This window comes from Lissotriton vulgaris, chromosome 1_1 (genome assembly GCF_964263255.1).
Source record: "Lissotriton vulgaris chromosome 1_1, aLisVul1.2, whole genome shotgun sequence".
Taxonomy (NCBI): Eukaryota; Metazoa; Chordata; class Amphibia; order Caudata; family Salamandridae; genus Lissotriton; species Lissotriton vulgaris.
Genome location: NC_141685.1, coordinates 1423618860 through 1423637953, shown reverse-complemented (window position 1 = coordinate 1423637953; position 19094 = coordinate 1423618860). Strand labels below are relative to the sequence as shown.

General features: G+C 40.2%; 1 protein-coding gene across 7 annotated transcripts in view; it reads right to left on the bottom strand.

Moving 5' to 3' along the window:
* KIF21A (kinesin family member 21A) overlaps positions 1-19094 on the bottom strand; it is an 863983-nt gene that overhangs the window by 492009 nt on the left and 352880 nt on the right. For all 7 annotated transcript variants that reach the window (XM_086967225.1, XM_086967228.1, XM_086967231.1 and 4 more), the window contains 3 exons: positions 9041-9229; positions 852-1051; positions 594-701 (listed from right to left, as the gene is read on the bottom strand). In XM_086967225.1, the coding sequence (XP_086823351.1) occupies positions 594-701; positions 852-1051; positions 9041-9229 (497 nt within the window). The remainder of the gene's footprint in view (positions 1-593; positions 702-851; positions 1052-9040; positions 9230-19094) is intronic.

Genomic DNA, 19094 nt, shown 5'->3' with positions numbered 1-19094 from the left:
GTATCTCCAGTTCTGAATATTTATAATGCTCATTGAACCTTTACAATTTAGGAAATGTAGGGATGCACTATTTTATCTCAAACTTTTAAATGCCAGTACAGTTTATCACAGGGGGTGGGCATTTTTAAAAGAAGCAGTGAGATCCAGCAGAACAATGGAGGGTTAGATTTTATCCTTGGAGGTATAGGAAACTAATTGATGTAATAGGCCACAGAGGGAGGTATAACTAGGTGGTGACATAGGTGGGGGGAAGTGGAGTTGTGCCTTTTCCCGAATTTGTTTACATTTTTTTAATGCATTATATATTTTTTAATGATGTTTTACCAATGTATTATCTTTTATGGCTATTGTTGTGCGGAATAAAGCAAAATTGGATTGGACAATAGATATAACAGTAAGCAGATACACACCTAAAGGTACATACACACATAAAGAAAAGGTTGTGAAAAAGTATTCTGAAATAAAAGTAGACTTCTCTTTATAGACTTTGCATGATTTCCCCCTCACCCCCCCCTCCCGATTGGCCAACCATGACAGAAAAAATTAATTGAATATAGTGTTTCTTTGTCATTGTGTTTTTGGGGAAAACCTACATCTCGCTTCCGTTGCTCTTTTTTAAGCTGGGAAATTTCTTGATTTCTTCTAGAGTCCATCATTCTGGCCTTTTCTTGATCCTCTTTCATTTGTTTCATCAAACGAACCTATGAAATATAACAGTATAATTTTTTGTTAATTCTGTACTTTAGTTTGCTTTACATTCAATTAAACACTGACAATTTTTTGTATGTTTAGGTCATCGCTATATTGTAACCATTTTTACTTGTCATAGTTTTTGCAGTTTCTAGTCATACCTTTGTTTTCTTCATTTCTGTCACTTCTTGCTGCAGTTTCCGCATCTGTTTTTCATATTGGGACTGGTTTTTTAGCAGCCGTGCATGTTCTTTTTGAGCAGCATTTAACTTTTGCAGTTCTTTATTCATCATTTGAAGCTTCTTTTCATATTCTACCTTAATTTTTTTTGTTTTTTCTTCCGTGCAAGACTCCATTGAACCTGAAAAACACAAGTGTAGATGCATTCTTTTAAGTTCTTTTAAATAAAGAGTCCTATACACTGTTTCTGAGCGCAATCCAATTCCCTTTTGTAATTTCTTGACTCGCTTTTCATTCTTAAAATAGGTACGAACAACAGAATCAGTCTGAGAGGAAAATAAAGTAGGTTACTCAATCACAATATTTACTCTGGCTTTCCTTGAGTAAGCTATCTGCTTGAGGGTGAAAGCAAACAGTAAGATCTAAAAGCAACAGACAGTGTATGCCACAAAAGTACAGTTTTATTTAAATATGTTCAAATGCACCATTGAACTTGAACATATAAAGCCACAAAAATAGGAACTTTGTTTTCACAAGCTTTGGAAAGATTGGTAGTTTATGCCTACAATTAAGCCATTCATAACAGATATCCATTGCACAGACTGCTGACATTAAGGTAACCAAATCAGAATTGTAGTTTGAGAACCTAATATTTTTAATTACACCAGATCAAACTGTTAGGTCTTTAAATCAAATGCATACCTGCTAATCCTAAATTAAAGCTTTAGTATTTTGATACACAGTTATAAGTGCTGTTTCAATGAAACTAAAGCGGAAAGAAAGGAGGTAATTGTGCAACTCTAATTGTTTAAAGTGCTTAGACTCTCTAACAGTATTTTACATGTTTGAAGAATGTTGCCAACGTGGTAATTACATTTATTTTTAGAAGAATGTATGAATGAGTAGTTAAAGAGGGGAGAAAAATAAACTAATGATTTAACAGATAGCAAATCAATTCTTGAGCCTATCTAGAGGAAACAAGTATCTAATAATAAACCCTTTCTGAAAACAAATCAATTAATATTTGGCACTGTTAAAAGATTATAGTATTGATAAAATTATCACTATTAAGCACTGAGCAAATAGAAGAAACAAATATATCATGCCGTAACAGAATTGAGACCATGTTCTTAAAATGTGCTCCACAAATGATATTGAATAAACGCCTGATGATTCTGCATTTTACAATAAGGCGGAAACGGAGCAGTGACAAGTTGACAGTGGTTTATCTGCATATTCAGTCTCTTGATCTCTTGATTAATGCTAGCCTAAAGCAACAAGTGCACTTCACAATTGTATTGATTAAATACATGAGATATTGCTTATTACTTGAAAGGCTGCTTTCAGACTGATCACAAAAGGGTGGTAGGGTAGCATAAGTACACAGCCCAATATTTTACAAAGGTCAAATTGTATAACCTGATAAATGAAGCATGTAAGGGAAATGCTTTCATAACAGACAAAGTGGCTCAGTAGTGCACTGAAATCCTGCTAGCTTTAGTAACTTTTTAGTAGAAAACATGAACTATTGTAGAATAAGGAGATTTTACTGGTCCATCCAATAGATTTCCAGTAATCTCTTATGAATTACAATGATAAATCTCCAAAAACTACATTTATGATCATATTTTACATTAACACATTTTCTTTAGTGATATCAACACTCATGATTTTACGGTGTACTAACTGTTAGCAAGCAGCATTTTATTATACACTTAAACACGACAGGTGAAAGTAATTAAGTTGCATATTTATCTCTCCTAGATTGAATTCTCGATCACCCAGTGGTCTGGTTTTATTTGAATTAATAAAATAGTTCCATAGGGCAGATACGCAGAGGCATGGCTTGCTACATGATATTGCATTATAAAACTGATCAATGATGCCTGGTGCATAACTGGACTGGAATGCAATGTTGGCGGAGCTCACTGCTTTTAGAATACCAATAAAGTCAGAAAAATAAACGGCAGGAAGATGGTGTACATCTTTTAGGACATTTTACATTGTTCTGTATATTTGCACTCTGGGAGTAAGCAACAACGTCATGCTGCTATGTTAGTCCTTTGTGGCCCCTTGAGCAATCAAGTGGCTTCCGGCTGCACCCAGAATTTTTTTTTGTTAAATTTTTTACCAGTAATCGCAGGTCACCAGCACTAGATTGCATCTTTCGATGTGAACATTGGAGGCACGCATACACTGGTAATGATGCCACAGGTACACATAGGGTGCCTCCAGGCCAGTTCCAACCAATATTTTCCTAGTCCGCACTAAGGAGATAACAGATGAGCAAAACAATAAAGGTATAAACACACAGCTCAGAATTTGCAATACATCCTCAAGAAAGGAGGTAGGTGGGCATAAGCATTCTGTGAGAGCAGTCCTATTCATAGAAAGAACTTTACCAAACGTAAGTAATGCGTGCTTCAAACAGCTTTCTGCAAATTACTTCAATGTACTCCTTTCACAGCAGATCTGCAGGAGGCGAGTGAGGAATCGGAATGGGTTCTACACCAGAAATATTTGTAGAAATACTTGCCTAGATGGGTAATGAAGTCTGGTCTGATCACACGACAGCAGTGTTTTACTAGTAAGTAAGTAAGCTTTATTGTTTGATTAATTAACCCCGCAACAATGCTTCAAAACGATAGTGATTAGAATATACAACCATACAATACATATAACCTTTAGATTGTTTCCATTAAAAAGATTAAAATCGTAATTCAATAAAATACATATGCTCCATCTTCTCTGTAAACCTGCATGTGAAATATGGATTATACTGAGAAGTGAGTAATCATACCTGGCTGTATTATTTAGAGGGCAAGTTCATGGAGCTTTATGAGCTTTACCAGCTTACAGTTCAATTGAGGGTCTGACGGGTTGAGACGCTATATAATGGTGGCCCTCTTGATTTAAAATAAGACCTCACAGTGACACATGCAGTATATAAATATGGCAAATGCAAATCAGGTAAATAATTTTTTTTATGACCCCAGAGTCTGCATGCTGTGGGGCCGTTGCGTTTCCAAATAGGTTGGTCTGCCGTTGTAGGTAGCTGACTGAACCAGAGTGCCATTAGGCATTTCTTTAAAAATGCTGAAAATGTAAGTCTTAGGTAAGGTGCTTGTTTAAGAGACACATTGTTATTGATTACCATCCATGCATGTGCTTGCTGGCTGAAGGTGTTTTTGTCTTGTAGGAGGGATTGAAGTTTTACTATTTTGTTAATAATTTGCCTAAAGGATGTGAAAGATAGGTTTTTGTTCCTTAATTCCCCCTTCTGATAGTTTGGAGTGCTTTGTGAAAATAATTGGCTATATGCGGGCTTTTTATCTTTTTCCACTTCAATCCATAGGGCTTTATCAATTGGTGAATGTTCAGAAATTTGCTTTATTTTGTACCAACTTTTTATGGTTTAATACATCCTCTAAACTGACTAATTAATTAGCCCTAATTCTAACCGCACCTGCGCTGGTGATACATTTTTGGGTACTCGAAAGACCAGCTTATAAGCAGCGACATGTAGTTTATTTAAATCTATTGAGTCTTTTCCATGTAAAGTGATTTTGCCGTAAGATATTGTTAGCAGGAATCTTGCTGGTATCACGGATAGCAATGGTCTAAAGGATGGGCATTCCAGTTTTTTGGGCTGAAGTACTGAAGGCGAATGTTAGCGCCCCGTCCCCTTTTGACATATAATTCTTCTGTTCCTGTTGGCTGAATCTGTTATCAAAGTAGACACTAAGTAATATACATGCTGCTGCATCACACATCTAACACATTTAAACACCCCTCATTGAAGTTGTCATACCTCTCACTGAAAATTCCTACAACGGTGGATTGCCCTGCCAACTCATGACAAATACAAAAATATCCAACAACATATAGTCTGCTTCGGTTAAATGATCTCTCAAACAAGACAAAAATCCTCTTGTCTAAAAATCAGATGATCTGTAAAGGTAAGGGCTTAGAACTCTCCTAGCATACAACTTCTCCTGCTCTTTGTAGAGATGGGAAGAAGGCAAAAAAAGGGAAGAAAAATTGCTGAAGAATTTAACAACACCTGAAATTTCATAAGCTCTCTTCGCTATACTGGATTCTGGAGTTCTGAAAGGAATGAGAAGTATGTACCTTTCAACTAGGAATTTCTTGGATACTGTGTGGAAAGCTTTGTGTTGAGATAATTCAAATACGTAACTCTAGATTCTATTGTAGACTTTACCTTTCGATCTTTTTTTATACATCTCTTAGTAGCATCACTTTTAAAATCTTCTAACAAGCGAAAGGGCCAGTTCATTCAGAAAAATCCTTCTATCTCTTGCCCAACACAGTTTGCAGTGACAAATTTCTTCCATACAGAACAATGACACTTCTGCTTTTGAACACCAATGCATTATATGCCGAAAGCATAAATTTTCTGCCATGCAGTTACAGAAGTTGGGCAAATTTCTACATGGATTGCTTGTACCATGGAAGATGGGGGGAATGTTTTGAAGATTTTTAAGACCGGAGCCCTCTATTTTATTCCAATCATGTCTCAAACTGAGGCTCATAAATTCCACGCCATATAACATTTGAGTTGGGACCCTAGTCTTATAGACCATGATTACTGGAGTTATGGCCTACTGAATACACTCTTACATTTTTTTTTAACCCTCCAGCGGATTTCAGTGCTCGAGTTCTTACACAGTCTAAAGGAATTTTCCATTGTAATTTCTTGCTAAACACCAAACCAAGGTACTTCTTTGACAATGTTTCAACTAGGCTTTGCCCAATAGACCACTTGTATGTTTTTGGTTTGTTCTCCTAAAACGATATATTTGTTTTGGCTGTATTTATTATTCGATCATTTACCTTACTCTTAAAAGCTTGGAGTTTTATTTGTAAACCCACATGAGTCACATCTAGAATAACAAGAGCATCCCCATACAATAAAAATGGTATGTGATGGCCTCCTACCACTGAAGAGATAGAGTCCAAATGCAAGAAGGACAATGCAGAAAGCTTTCCAGTAAGGAAACAAAAATTACCTCGAGGTCAATCACTAACCATTCAATGGGACAACATTGGTTAAGGTTAAAAAGAAAAACAAATACAGATGTCACTGGACTATCAATGTTCCCGACATCCATTGGTCAACATATTTTGGTCTACTTGAGAAGCCAAACAGGAGAAAGCTTTTTTCAAGAACTATGGTTCCCTAAAATAATTATCCCTACACTAAAACTAATAATAAGTGAACCATTTAGAGTGAAGGATGTGAAATTAAAATACAGTAGGGTGGCTTTAAATATCACAAGATAATTATGCTCATCGTGCTTATTTATAAACCTATTCAGAGTTATCACTATAAATGCTAAAGGGTATAGACCACATGGAGGGAGCTTTAAGGTACTTCTGTGTAGTCAAACATTCTTCATGAACGGGTACTAGTATGCATACTTATTCCCAAAGTGGCTTTAGCTCCTTTAGGTAAAATAGGCCTTTGACACTATATTAGAAAGAATGGATGGATTCAATCAAAGCAACAACAAAACATGAGGAGCAACTGAAAAGGCTTGACATTTACTTACCACCATAGCTGAAGTAATGACTATAAGAAAAGCAGCTTTAGACAAAAGTTGAAAGAACATGAGTGCAAGTCCAAATTGGGAGCTACTAAAAGCTTAAGTGGAAACTTATTCAATGGACCGTTAAGAAGTTAACAGCTAAGGAATACTTAAACAGTAACCTTTCTCTAGCAAACAAACATGCCAAATAACCTTTGTGTGCCCTTTCTAGCTTACCCAGGAGAGATATTCTCCTGTAGGCACCAAGAAGAAAAGCAACAACATTCTACCTGCATAAGCGGTCTTAAGCAGGACACTATGCTCGCAAACCGTTTACAGTAAATGAGGACTTCTTAAAGTCAGCCTCAAGTACCATATAGAAGACTTAATGTATCTACAGGTAGACAGATAAGTGCAAAAGAAGATATTTGCGCTCACAAATTAGATGTAAAAACTGCATAACATGGGAGAGAGTTGGCATTTTGAAATATTCTTTACTTACTTATTAAAGAACTGGGTTCTTGTAAAATGATTCAGTTGGCTTCCCTCCTTTAAAACCTTGGCTCCTTTATCATTCAAAATACTGTTGTTGAGGGGCCTGGGGTTGTGTTGGCCTATGGGGTTCATAGCTGTAGCCTTGAAAATGTCTGCATTGTTGATGCCACTCTCTCAAAGAACAGACAACATCCACAGCTCTTGCAGTAGCCTTTCTTATCTTGAAACTCTTAAGCGAGTTGTCAGCTTTTTCCCAAAAAGTCTATGGTCATAAAAAGCATATGTTTAAGTTGTGCTGTACACTACCAGAAAACACGATTGGCCTCATCTAGGCATATCAGTGTAAGAGTAGGTCTATTCTCACTGAATGTGCAACAACATCTGAAAGACCCAATCTAATATGCACAGACAGTTTCACAGTCTACTTTACATCCTATTTCTCAGCCTCCTTTCCATCCTGTTTCACAGCTGCCTTTCCAGTCGGAATCATGGGACCAAACGAATCAATCACACGTTCGAGGAGCCTGAAAACTGCCACAGTCACCTTCTCCTAAAACCAAGCATGTATCTGGCAAAGTGAAAACTGAAATGAATACCTTGAAGGCCGTCCCTCCTTGACACAAATACCTTTATACCTAAAGCATCCAAAGCCTTAAACTCTGCAAAAAGTGGTGCAGGTGAAAAAGTGTTTTGTTTAACATTCCAGTAAGACTCCAGCCTCTCTGGAGTAAGGATTAGGGCAAAGAAAGGAGGCTTAGAAGAAGCAAGCCTTTTACTTTCTGGAAGCTGCTTTGGCAACAACAGGAGTAGAATGTGTTTCCCACCATGATTCTTTATTAACAAGAAAGCAGCATGACTTCATTATTTGGGAACACTGATTTTGAGGCAAAATCTATAAATCTCAGTAAAGAAGATACAGTGAGATTCATTCACATGTATTTGACATTCGATGGCCTCAGCAGCTCTCTTTATGACATTGTATTATTGGGCATCCTCTGCTTTTATTGGTCCCTCCTATGAGTAAACTCCTTTTCTGATGAAGAGTCTAAACGAACAGCATTTTCTGCTAGTAAAGGTGAATCTGAAAGAAGTTACAACATAAAAACAGTCACTGTCATTATCCAATTCTACTGGATTATCAACAGCCTGAGCATCAAGATTGGATCCAAAAATATCTTGCATCCTCTAAAAAGTCTCCTCTCTTGAAACCTTATGCATCTAAAAATATTATACTTAATTCAAACATAAAGGATCAATTTTTCTGGCTGTAGAATGGATCACATCAGTCATCAGTGTTCTAAACTACTTCCATGATGCTGGAATGTTGACACTGAAGTAGAAACCGGCACAGCTACAGCTACTCCTCCCTCTTTTGGATGGCCTTGGGGTGCAACTGGTAACAGGCCTTACATGGCACTAAATCATAATTCGGGCCCAGACACCAAAAGCAGAGTTCTTGTGGGTCAGTAATCGTCATCTGCTTACAACATTGCTCACCCCGCCTAGAAGTCAGAGGTTGTAGGGGGAAATATTGCCCAAAAGACACAACTTCAATAAAAAAATATTTTTCCCTCAAACAGAAACGCCTTCAGATCTCATGTAAAAGAACATGGTGAAACAAGAAACTGACATCTTATATGCATCTGTGATATAACTTGAGCCATACTTGTGACTCCAGTGGTGTCGTCGAGGAGTACCAAGTTGTACTTTCAAGTACTTTTAAAAGATTTTCCCAATCTAGTTTACAGTCTGGGAAGCATTCATGTAAAAAATCTACAGAAGCCCATGTCCATTTAAAAGCTTTATCTACCTTCTGAATAACTGACTAAACTCTTGTTAAGTCATTTTTGGCTTAATAAAATAAAAAAATTCACCACACTGTTTTACAAGGCATAATTATGATTCCAATAAATGTTTAACACGACCCTACAGAAGATCTAATATTTGAATCAAAACATTTGATGCAAATGTTCATCAGTGTAAAGAAATGAGATCTTCACAGTAAAGTCTGTCTGCCTGCCAGTTCTAATGCAGTTCCCTCTGGGAGAGGGCCCTCAAGCTGTCAAAACCAAGTTAAAGAAAATCAAATTGCAAACACAAACAAAATAGTCGATGCAGTATTTTACCCATGTTCTGAAGCACTTGATCTCTCTCGAGTTGGGTGTCGCGTATTTTGTGCTGGAGCATCATAAGTTTCTCCTCATACTGCTGTTTCAAAGTTTGCAATCTTCGCTGGCTGTTTTCAAGTTCATCTATTAGTTTCTGCTTGATGGCAATTTCACAAGTAATGTTAGCCAAATCTGCTTGATAATTTTCTATAATGAGATAAAAGAACAAACATTATTTAACAAATAAAAACAGTTCTGTGTATTTCTCAATACTCAAGACACAGGGACAGCATCAAATTTACAGATGATTTAAAACAGTCTAAAAAGTGGGGCAAACAGTACAGCTAAAAACATTTACTACTATAAGATTATTATCGCACACATTCATGTAATTAAAACATTCTTCTAAAGAAACAATTGATTGTTCTGGACAATGGCATTAGCAGGAGAAATAATTAAACATTAGATAAAAACAATACAAATGAAATAACTATATGCAGGTAAAGACTATATTTACAAGACCAGCTACATAGAAGGTGAGGAGGGGTGCTTAAGAAAGTCTGAAACCGATCTTGGGTTGTTTGTGTTTTGATTCAGGGAGGATCTAATTTGCAGTTTGGGCTGGACTCTTTCTACTGAAGCAGAACAAAGGCTGATTTGCATGTGGCTAGGTATAATCTGAAGTGGCATGGTGGGCAAAAAAACGATGGAATGGGATGTGGCCCGAGTAATTACCAGTGGCTGAGATTATTTCAAGCATTTCATCCACTACTTTTTTGTATTCAATAGTGCGATGCCCTAATTGCAATAGTTATGCCCGAACTGTAGCTTTCTCATTGTGCCACTAAAACCATGCTGCACTGATTGAAGAGATCCAACTAAGCCAAAAGCGGTCAGTGTTGCTTGTGTTCCGGTTCCGAGAGGACCTGGCTTGGCAGTTGGGGCTGGACTGTTCCTACTAAAACAGGACCACGGCTGATTTACTTATGGCTAGGTCTTAGTATAAAGTGACATACCAAAAGTGACCAATGTCACATAAGGATGAATAGACCTCGTAACAGAGGATTCCCACACAGGGTGAATCCAAAAAATCCAGCTTGTGGTAGGAGAAGTCCCCATGCAGGGTCTCTAGAAAGACTGCAAGTCACTAAGACTAGGACCCAAATGAAAAACGGGGGGGTAGGGGGGGGGGGGGGGGATGGGTTCCTACCAAGGCAGAGACACCTCAACCGGTGACTGACAGCATAAGCGCCCATAATAACACTAAATAAGGACATTCCCTTTCGATCGTAGAATGAGTAAAAAAAGAGTGTAGGGGCAGGCTAAAGGTCTAAACCTCCCCAGCTGTGCCAAAATCTATGCAGGCAGCATCTACGTGGGCACCAAAGAGGTGAGCCCCATCAAAAAGCATGTCAAGTAAGACTAACTGAACAGCCTCTTAAAATCCAGAAGTCCGAAGCCATGCGCGCTATCGCAATACCACAGCAAATGTCATAGTTCACCCAATGGAATCAGTGGAGTCCATTCCACAAGTGATAAGCAACCTGGGCGACTGGCAGCCGTCCAATATCAACTGGTTCAGTTCACTGCTATTAGCTTCTGAAAACAAATGCTAAATATGCACCAAGGAATCCCACAAGACATGGGGAAAACGTGTGAGGACCAAATCATGTTAATGGAGTGTAACACTACACTGGTGGAAGAAAAGACCCGTTTTCCACAAGAGTCTTGCTTTCGGAACTCTTTATAAAGTGAGGAATAGGGAAGATTACCCATATCATGGGAAGCTGTAGCGGCCTGAACCACGAAACTGTGGTGAGTTGGTTGACAAATAGGGCAAGCAGGGTCATCGGGACAGGACAGTACTTGTGGGCAATAGTACGGTCCACAGGCATACCTGACTCAGGTTTAGCCCATCCCCCGTAAAATATCAGAAAGTGCCTCACAAAAGGGAAGCACAGGTTCAATTCTCGACTGGGCAGGATGAAGAATCTCGATCAGAGGGTCTGTGGACTTCTCCACCATAGGCAGAGTCAAATGTGAGACCTCTGCCACTCTCTTCAGCACTTCTGCCTAGGAAGAACAGGCCGGCAACGCCAGGAGGAGATAAAAGTGTAGAAACAGAGGATGAATCTAATCTGCTCGCTTCACCCAACTCAGCAATCCAGCTGTGCAACACAGGTTCACAAGCACTGGTTGCACCATGGGGATCACTTCTTCCTGTCCTTCCACCAACGGTTATTGTGAAGCACCCACAGAAACCATTGGTTCCAAGACTGGCTCCGTAAATGATGAACGGCGCCGTATCAACGTCTTCATGCGAAGGTGGAGGGGCATCGGTCGGCACCGACAGTGATGCAACCTCAACGGGGTGTGGGGAAGCAGATTCTCCAAGGCTCCCAAGTGTCATGCACCGACTTCAGCTCGGACCCCGCAAACGCCATAAGAATAATCGCCGGAGGAACCACCGACATCACGTCAGAGTCGGCAAGTGCCACAAGTGAAAACCCCGAAGGGCTGTGCACCGGCGCCACTGTGTCCAAGACCCAGACTTCTGCCGAGGGCGAACCCACCAGCGATGTTGCAGTCGGCTTGCCTATGACCTCCTTGGGGCCCGGAGGCGCTCCAGAGGAAGGCGAGGGCCCAAAGAAAAGATGAAGAGCATTGTAATATTCTTGAATCTGGTTCCAAGTCATCCTGTGTCTAGGAAAAGTGGGGAGGTGTGGAACAACATCAAAGCCGAGGCCTTCGACCAAGGGATGACTAGCGATGCACACGGGAACGAGATCTGGACCGGCTGACTGCAGACCGGGAAGAAGCCCAACGCCGAGGGACTGGAATTCCTTGACAACCATACCGTCAGGAGCTTCATATGCCACTCCGGCAGAGCCTTTAGCTTCAACCGCTGGCAGGCGTCACATTCTTTGGCGTTGTGATGCTCGCCCAATCACCACATAAATATAGAATGTGGATACTTACCAGACATCTGTCGAGTACAGGATCCACAGGATTTAAACCCAGAGGACATAGAAGAAGGGACACTGTTCAAGACAAAAATATTCGTCACAGCAGGCCGTAAAAATGGCAAGAGATACGCTACTCCGGATCTGCCTGCAGCACGGAAAAAGAAGAAACTGAGGTCAACGTGCCGGAGGGGACTTATATGGCTCTGCTGACGTCGCATTCAGAGTCGACGTTGTTGCTGAGCCATGCGGCGCCGCCACCCGCCGCACAGAGGTGCTGCTGAGAAAAGTTTCTGGATCCAGTCTGATGCCTGGGGAGAATTCACAAGTTAAGGAATCTGAGGATAGATATCTATCAGATAGAACTTTTCCCTATTGACATAATGATGCAGAATACACATTATTTCTAGTGAGAGACAGAATGAGGAAACGAAAATCACACATAGGAAGGATTCTGTGCCTAGAAACAACATAAGAGGGGAGAACCACGCTAGGGTTCAACAGATTTGAAAAATTTACACAAACAGCGATACATTTTTTTTTCAGGCAGGGATGTATAATGAAGACCTTTCAATATTGTGGGTGTACATTATTTCCGTTTCAAAATATATCTATTGCCATAGTCCATACAATTCAAAGCATAAAACCGCAAGTGTCAATAAATTCTTTATTCATTATGCTTTATTAATACCATAATATTTCTGGTGGAAGTGTGTTTCAACAAACACGTTCACATCAACAACAGCCTTAGTTCAAATAATTGCTTAACCAGTGAAAAACTCAGAAGTTCAGATGAATTTGTTAAAGGGCAACTTTGATCAAGATTATCATTACATTGCCTTCTGGGTTGCAGCATCTTAAAGCAAGTTACAGTTTAAACCCCAATGCATACAACCTCCTTCGCAATAACGAATCCGCCAACACTAAAAGAAAACATAAAAGCCTTTATTAAGAGCCTTTTGTGACCAGGATTTGTCCTTCCACCGCAACAGTAAAAATTACATTGCATACCTTGGGATCTTATAAACAACAACGCTAGCTAGTCTTGGTGAGGGCGGGGCGGGGCGGGGGAGTGAGTGAGAAATCTGCATTAATTTATGGTAATCAAATGGAAGAAATTATTTCTACTAATTCATATTTCTTCCTTCAGATACCTCACATTACGAATGAGTCCCCTCCAGTAGGTGGGATGCGTAGTGCAGTTTAACCAACGATGACGCAACAAACCCCAGGTAAAGTATCCTTCGCTGCTTGCCCGAGCTGTGAGGCAATAATATTTTGCAAGGAAGCCCAAGTGACTAACCAGATAATATCAGCCAAAGAGCACCTCAGCTGAGAGGAGTAACTCGTGGGGAGGGCACGGATGCCAGTTAGAATCTTTCTCGACCATAGCTGAGCAAATATTTATCCAAAGTGTAACCCAATGTGAAATCGTATGGTTGGTTACTGTCTTGTCCATTTATTTTCGCTCGGGCAAAACGCAGACAGCTGTGATTATGTACACTATTCTGCAGGTGCTGACCATCTAATAAGTTACTATACCCAGGTGGTCCAGTCTATGTAATTTCCCCTCCATCTGAGCAGAGAGAGAAGAAAAGAAGACTAAGAGAGTGTTGGGTGGACCATAAGAAATGCAAGCAACTTTTGCTGAAAAGGAACAACCGGAATGAAGAACTAGTTTGTTCGTGTAAAACACTGTAAAAGGCTGTGACGTTGGGTCCTGCATGGACATCCCATTTAAGAGAATATAATTTCCGTCACTTCAGGATTAAGTATTCACTAATTGTCCTCAAAAGGCAGGTGACTGCATGCATATGCAGATGGGGCCCACAATGTTTCACACCAGTGGTCTACAGTTGTAACATACTTCCACCACAGTGTTCAGAAACCTACATGTCCCGGATCTAGATGGTGCTACCCAAGATGCATAGGAGAAAGAGTTTCAAAGCAAGGTTTACAGCCTGAAGATGCAACACATCTATGCTTTGCTCTGATGCCGACAACAAAGCAATGCGCCATGATGTCACCAAAATAAGCGCTCGAACCCAACAAGGAGGCGTACTTAACAATGGCTGCCTGGTATTTCTGCGGATTGAGGAGATAAACCAGTAGCAGATTGAAGGGGTAAATCAGCCAATATTGTTCTCTGGGGTACAGTCTGTTACCTGTAACTGGGCCATGAGGCACTCGATGTTCATCTGAAACTGGAGCCACTGCCTTCCTCGGCACCTTTGAATGGCCCTCATCCACTATCTGGTGTGTGGTACCAACAGGCTGCATAACGCCAACAAGCGAAACAGCCAAAGACATTTAGAACTGTGATTGTGTCTAGTTCAGAAATATGAGAATCACATCCTGAATATCTACAATCCTCAAAGGGGGAAACCTTCATACAGGTTGTGTCCAACACAGGACCTATAGAGGTCAGCCATTATGTGGGGGATACGAGAGACTTCTAGGTGTGAACCTAGACCAAAGTGTGCTGGAGGGTCCTGATGCACTGAAGATATTGTGTGTCCAGCAGAGGAGATTCCACCTTTACCAGCAAATTGTCCATATATGAAAATACATTGACTCCCAGTCTCTTGAGTGAAGGGGACACTACTTTCAGCACCCAGGTAAATTTCACGGCGCGAACATCAGACCAGATTATAGAACTCAAAGCTGGTAATGCTGAGACCACCACAGCGAACCATTGGTAATGCCTGTGAAAAGGGAAGAACTAGTAGATAAAAAGCAAGCGTCCTGGAGATCCAGGGTCACAAGCTAATCTCTGCATAGAGGGCCAACTGCATCTGGCTAAGGGATAACATTTCAAACTCGCACTGCAGAATGACACAATACAAGAGACAGGATGGGTCTTAGGCATACGTCCCTCTTGGGGATCAAGGTAGTTCAGAGACACCACTTCTATCCCCCCTTTTCTGAGCAGGATCTGAATCTCTTCCTCTAAAATCAAGGTATGTGCTCAAAACCATATGATGGCAGAAGGAGGATATTCCAGATACGAAGAAATGAAGAGGAGGGTATAGACCTTGTGGATGAGCTGGAATATCAAGTGATCGGTCATTTCCCATCAGGTGGGGAAATCAAGAGACCTTCCCTGCACTGAAAAGTGGTGGTGGTGGAGGCGAGAGAGCGGGCAGAGAGTAGGTTTCTGCTCCTGCCCCGAAAGGAGGTCACCTGTTGGGGCGTCTGATTAATTGGGATAGTTGTCATGGATGTGATGTTTCTCCGCAGGGATAGCCCCAGAATAAGCAGTACTGCTTTTGGAACTGTTTCACCAGGAAGGCTAGGCCGTGGGACAGCACTGAAGTGCAACAGACTTTCAAACGCTCAAGGGAGGAGTTAGTGTGTTCCCCAAAGGGCCACTTGCCATCAAAGGCCATGTCCATTAGGGTTACGTGGACATCTTGAAAGCCTATGGAGTGCTCCAGGCAAAGGGCTGCAAAGTGACTGCCGTGGCCATGGTCTGTGTCAGATGAAAATAGGCCACCTTTCAAGATCTGTTTCGAGGCATCTAGGCATTCACTCATCAAATCCAAGAATGGTTTATTCATGTGATCTGAGGCTAAGTACCGTAATTTCCACTGATTCCCACACCCACAAAGGATGCCTAGTTCTGGCCCAGAAGATCTGTGGTGAAGTAGTGCATACGGCTAGGCTATTTACCATTCAATTTGGGGGATAAAGCTTGAACCACCAGACTCTCGGGTGAAGGGTGCAATGAAAAAAAAGGTTTGGGTGAGAAGACTTAGGATTATGTCAAAGTGCAATTATTCTGTGGACTACAATGGAAAAGGGTATTTCAAGGGAAGTCAGAACTGCCTCCAACAGAGCCTCAATAAATGGCAGCAGATGTTTTGAAACTATGGAGGATGGTTACATTATTTAACTCAAGATATTTGGCTTTGTTTTAGTCGTGAGTAACGACAACTACAGTGCATGTGCTGATTTTAGTACCAACAAAGGGGAACAAAACATGTTTTCTATAGGAGGGCCTGCTATAAGATAATGATTGCCCTCCTCTTTCAGATGTCAAGTCTGTCCGTCCAGGAAATATCCAGTATTTGTATATATAAGAAGGGAGGATGTTGTCATTCCCGAGCCATCGTCCTCTGAGCACCCACAGTCTGTCCATTATTGCCAGAGCATCAAAATGTATCTGAAAATGTCCTGTGTACGAGCACATTTTTCATTACAGGGAGGTGCTCTGTAAAAAGATCATCATTAAAACAGGCGGATTCCTTTTCGTTTGCTACGCTGATAATGTCAGCTAATTTGAAAGTTGAAGCAGCACCCAACTCGGCTTAGAGGGTGGCACCAATATCAGAGATTTACGCAGCGCTAAAGACGCAGGGGCCAGCCTCTCAGTAGGCAGGTTGTGCTGCACAATATGTATTAGCAATATCTTAAAAAAATTAGATTATTGATCAAAATAATAAGAGGAGATAAAATGTAGAATGTGAACTTTTAGTGAAAAGGTATTAAATATATTAAATTTAATTTAAATTAATTAATATGGAAAAAGAAATGAAAGAACACATTGATAAGTTGAACTATGTATTTCAAAATTACATACATTTAAATAATATGGTGAGTGCCTAAAGTGGTGTGAGTGCCCCCCCCATCTCTCCTCAAAAAAGGAAAAAATAGTCCCCAAAAATAGCATACATAATATTAAAGAATGAATGTGTGCCATAAATTGCTTATGTGATCTTTTGGATTTTTTGATTGAGGATCCTTTTTTAAATAGGTTCCCACTAGCCTGCTTATTTCTTATCATCAGGCCAATGCTCCCAGCAGAAAAAAAGAGTAACAACACTACTAGCAGAATAAACAGGAAGTAGTTGATAAGTGGAAAATGTGCGAGATTTCGAGTTACATCATTTCTCCATTGGTATTATGTTCGGAAAATGAAACACCTATGATCTTGCCACAAGGGAGCGCTATTGTATTGCTCTACTATTGTTGCTGGCTAATCCCAAGAAGGCATTTCCACCCTAAGTACTAAACTGTTTTCCGGAAACGAGGTAAATGTCTCTACTATTGTTGCTGGCTAATCCCAAGAAGGCATTTCCACCCTAAGTACTAAACTGTTTTCCGGAAACGAGGTAAATGTGCGTCATTTTCCATATCTCAAAGACTTGACGAATTTTCAAGACGATATGACATTTCAGTTTACCCAATGCTGAATATTTGGTAGTGGCTTGAGCAGATTGTAGGAAAATCGTGTAGTCAGGAATGTAACATTGACAGTACTGGAAGGAAACTGCTGATGCAACACGAATCACCCCCACTTTATTCCGCAGGATACAATCTTTTACACAATGTACAGTGTGACTAAGACTTAAGGGGTGCAGAGAACACCCTTGCAAGTAACAGCAGCCAAGTACATTTCCAAAGTTGGAAAACCTTTTAAATAACGTGGCTTCCGTGCTAACCCCAGTTCCTGAAACAGAAAGTAACCGGAAAGTAACACAGTCCCCAGTGCGACTTGGGTTTTGTGAGTACGGGTGGCCCTTCTCCGTGGTCAAACAGCTGCTCTCAAGAACGAATCTCGGTAATTACATTAGACCCGTGTCAAACAAGGGGTTACCAATGTGTCCTTTATAAATTATGTAATTCATTTTATATTATTAACCAAAATATGCTTTGTGGAACTCCAAAACACTATTAAATTCATGATACGCAGTCGCCTGTCAGCATTATATGATAAACACTGATCACTGCTGCATTGCAAGAATGAGATACATAGAGACCAGTGAATGTTAGAAAGTTGCAGAGTCTTGGCTACTGTCAAAGGAAGAGTAAATAAATATGCACATGCTCGGCTTAGTAGGATGAAAATGGTTGATGGACATTATTTAAAAAATATTTCCTGTTAAACGATTTTTTTAAAACAGTTTAAATATCAACCAACTTAAGTAGCTTTGCAATGGTGCGCAAACTGTAAGACTATAATTTTAAGTTTTTCGGGCTAACAGCTACCATTATCAGTTCTAATGAACAACTAAGATTCTTTAGAGTATTTGGATTCAACATAGAATTCAACAGTAAGCAGATTCTCGCTCCAACTGCTCCCAAATAAACGAAAACAATAGCATGTGCAAACTGGGATTAGGGAGCAAGTATTGCTCGATGAACTCCCATGCTTGCAGTTAGACATGGCCTCACAGCTTGCCTCTTTAACCATCTGGATTTCAGAAAGCCACTTTCCTTAAAAATTTTCAGATTTGGTTCTGTCTCAGGATCCACATAACAAAGAACCACTGACTCAGTTTCAGTTAAACATTTAAAAGTATGAGTGGAATCAGAAAGCTTTCTTTTAAATTAATCATTGGATGTTCGCTCACAGATTTGACTGAATTGAAAACCAACATCTTTAAACAAGAAGGTCAAAATGCCAGATATGTACCCTTGCATGGCTACTGCCATGCAGTGCAAAGGCTCAGCTCTTGAAGTAAACTTTAATACTAAAACGTGGACTTGTGTGTCTCCCATTCTGTGTACCTGCTCCAATTTGAAGCCGATTCTTTGATGTATCTACTTTTAAATGAACAGCATAAAATCAGCATAGCTGGGGATGGAAGGATGACTGCCGGGTGATTATAGAAATATGGTTAAAAAAACACCTGCAACGTTGAATTTCTAACAGGGTATAAGGAACTCCTATACTCTACACCTGGTAGTAGGCACATTTGATTTACTGTATCGGACGGCAATTGCAGCAAATGTTTATGGCCAATAACGTTTTTTTTATAATTACATGCATGTAATCCAAAGTCAATAAAATGTTTCTGAAAAAAAGCAGCACGGATGAAGAAACTGTTTTCTCCAGAACAGATTCCTTGTTTTTTGTTGTCTTGTTTTTCAAGTCCAGCATGGAAAGGCAATTTATGTTGCTAGAGTAATTACAAACGTCTTCAGGCATGTGAGTGTTTCATCCACTTTAAGACGACTATAAAGGCTCCTTTAACAAAAGAGTGACGTTTACAGCGTTCGTTATATTTCCATGAGGCCACATACTGCTCAGCTGCAGCATGTATCAAACACAGGACAAACCTATGTAACCCCGTCTTACGTTTCGGGTACGCATTTCCATGGGG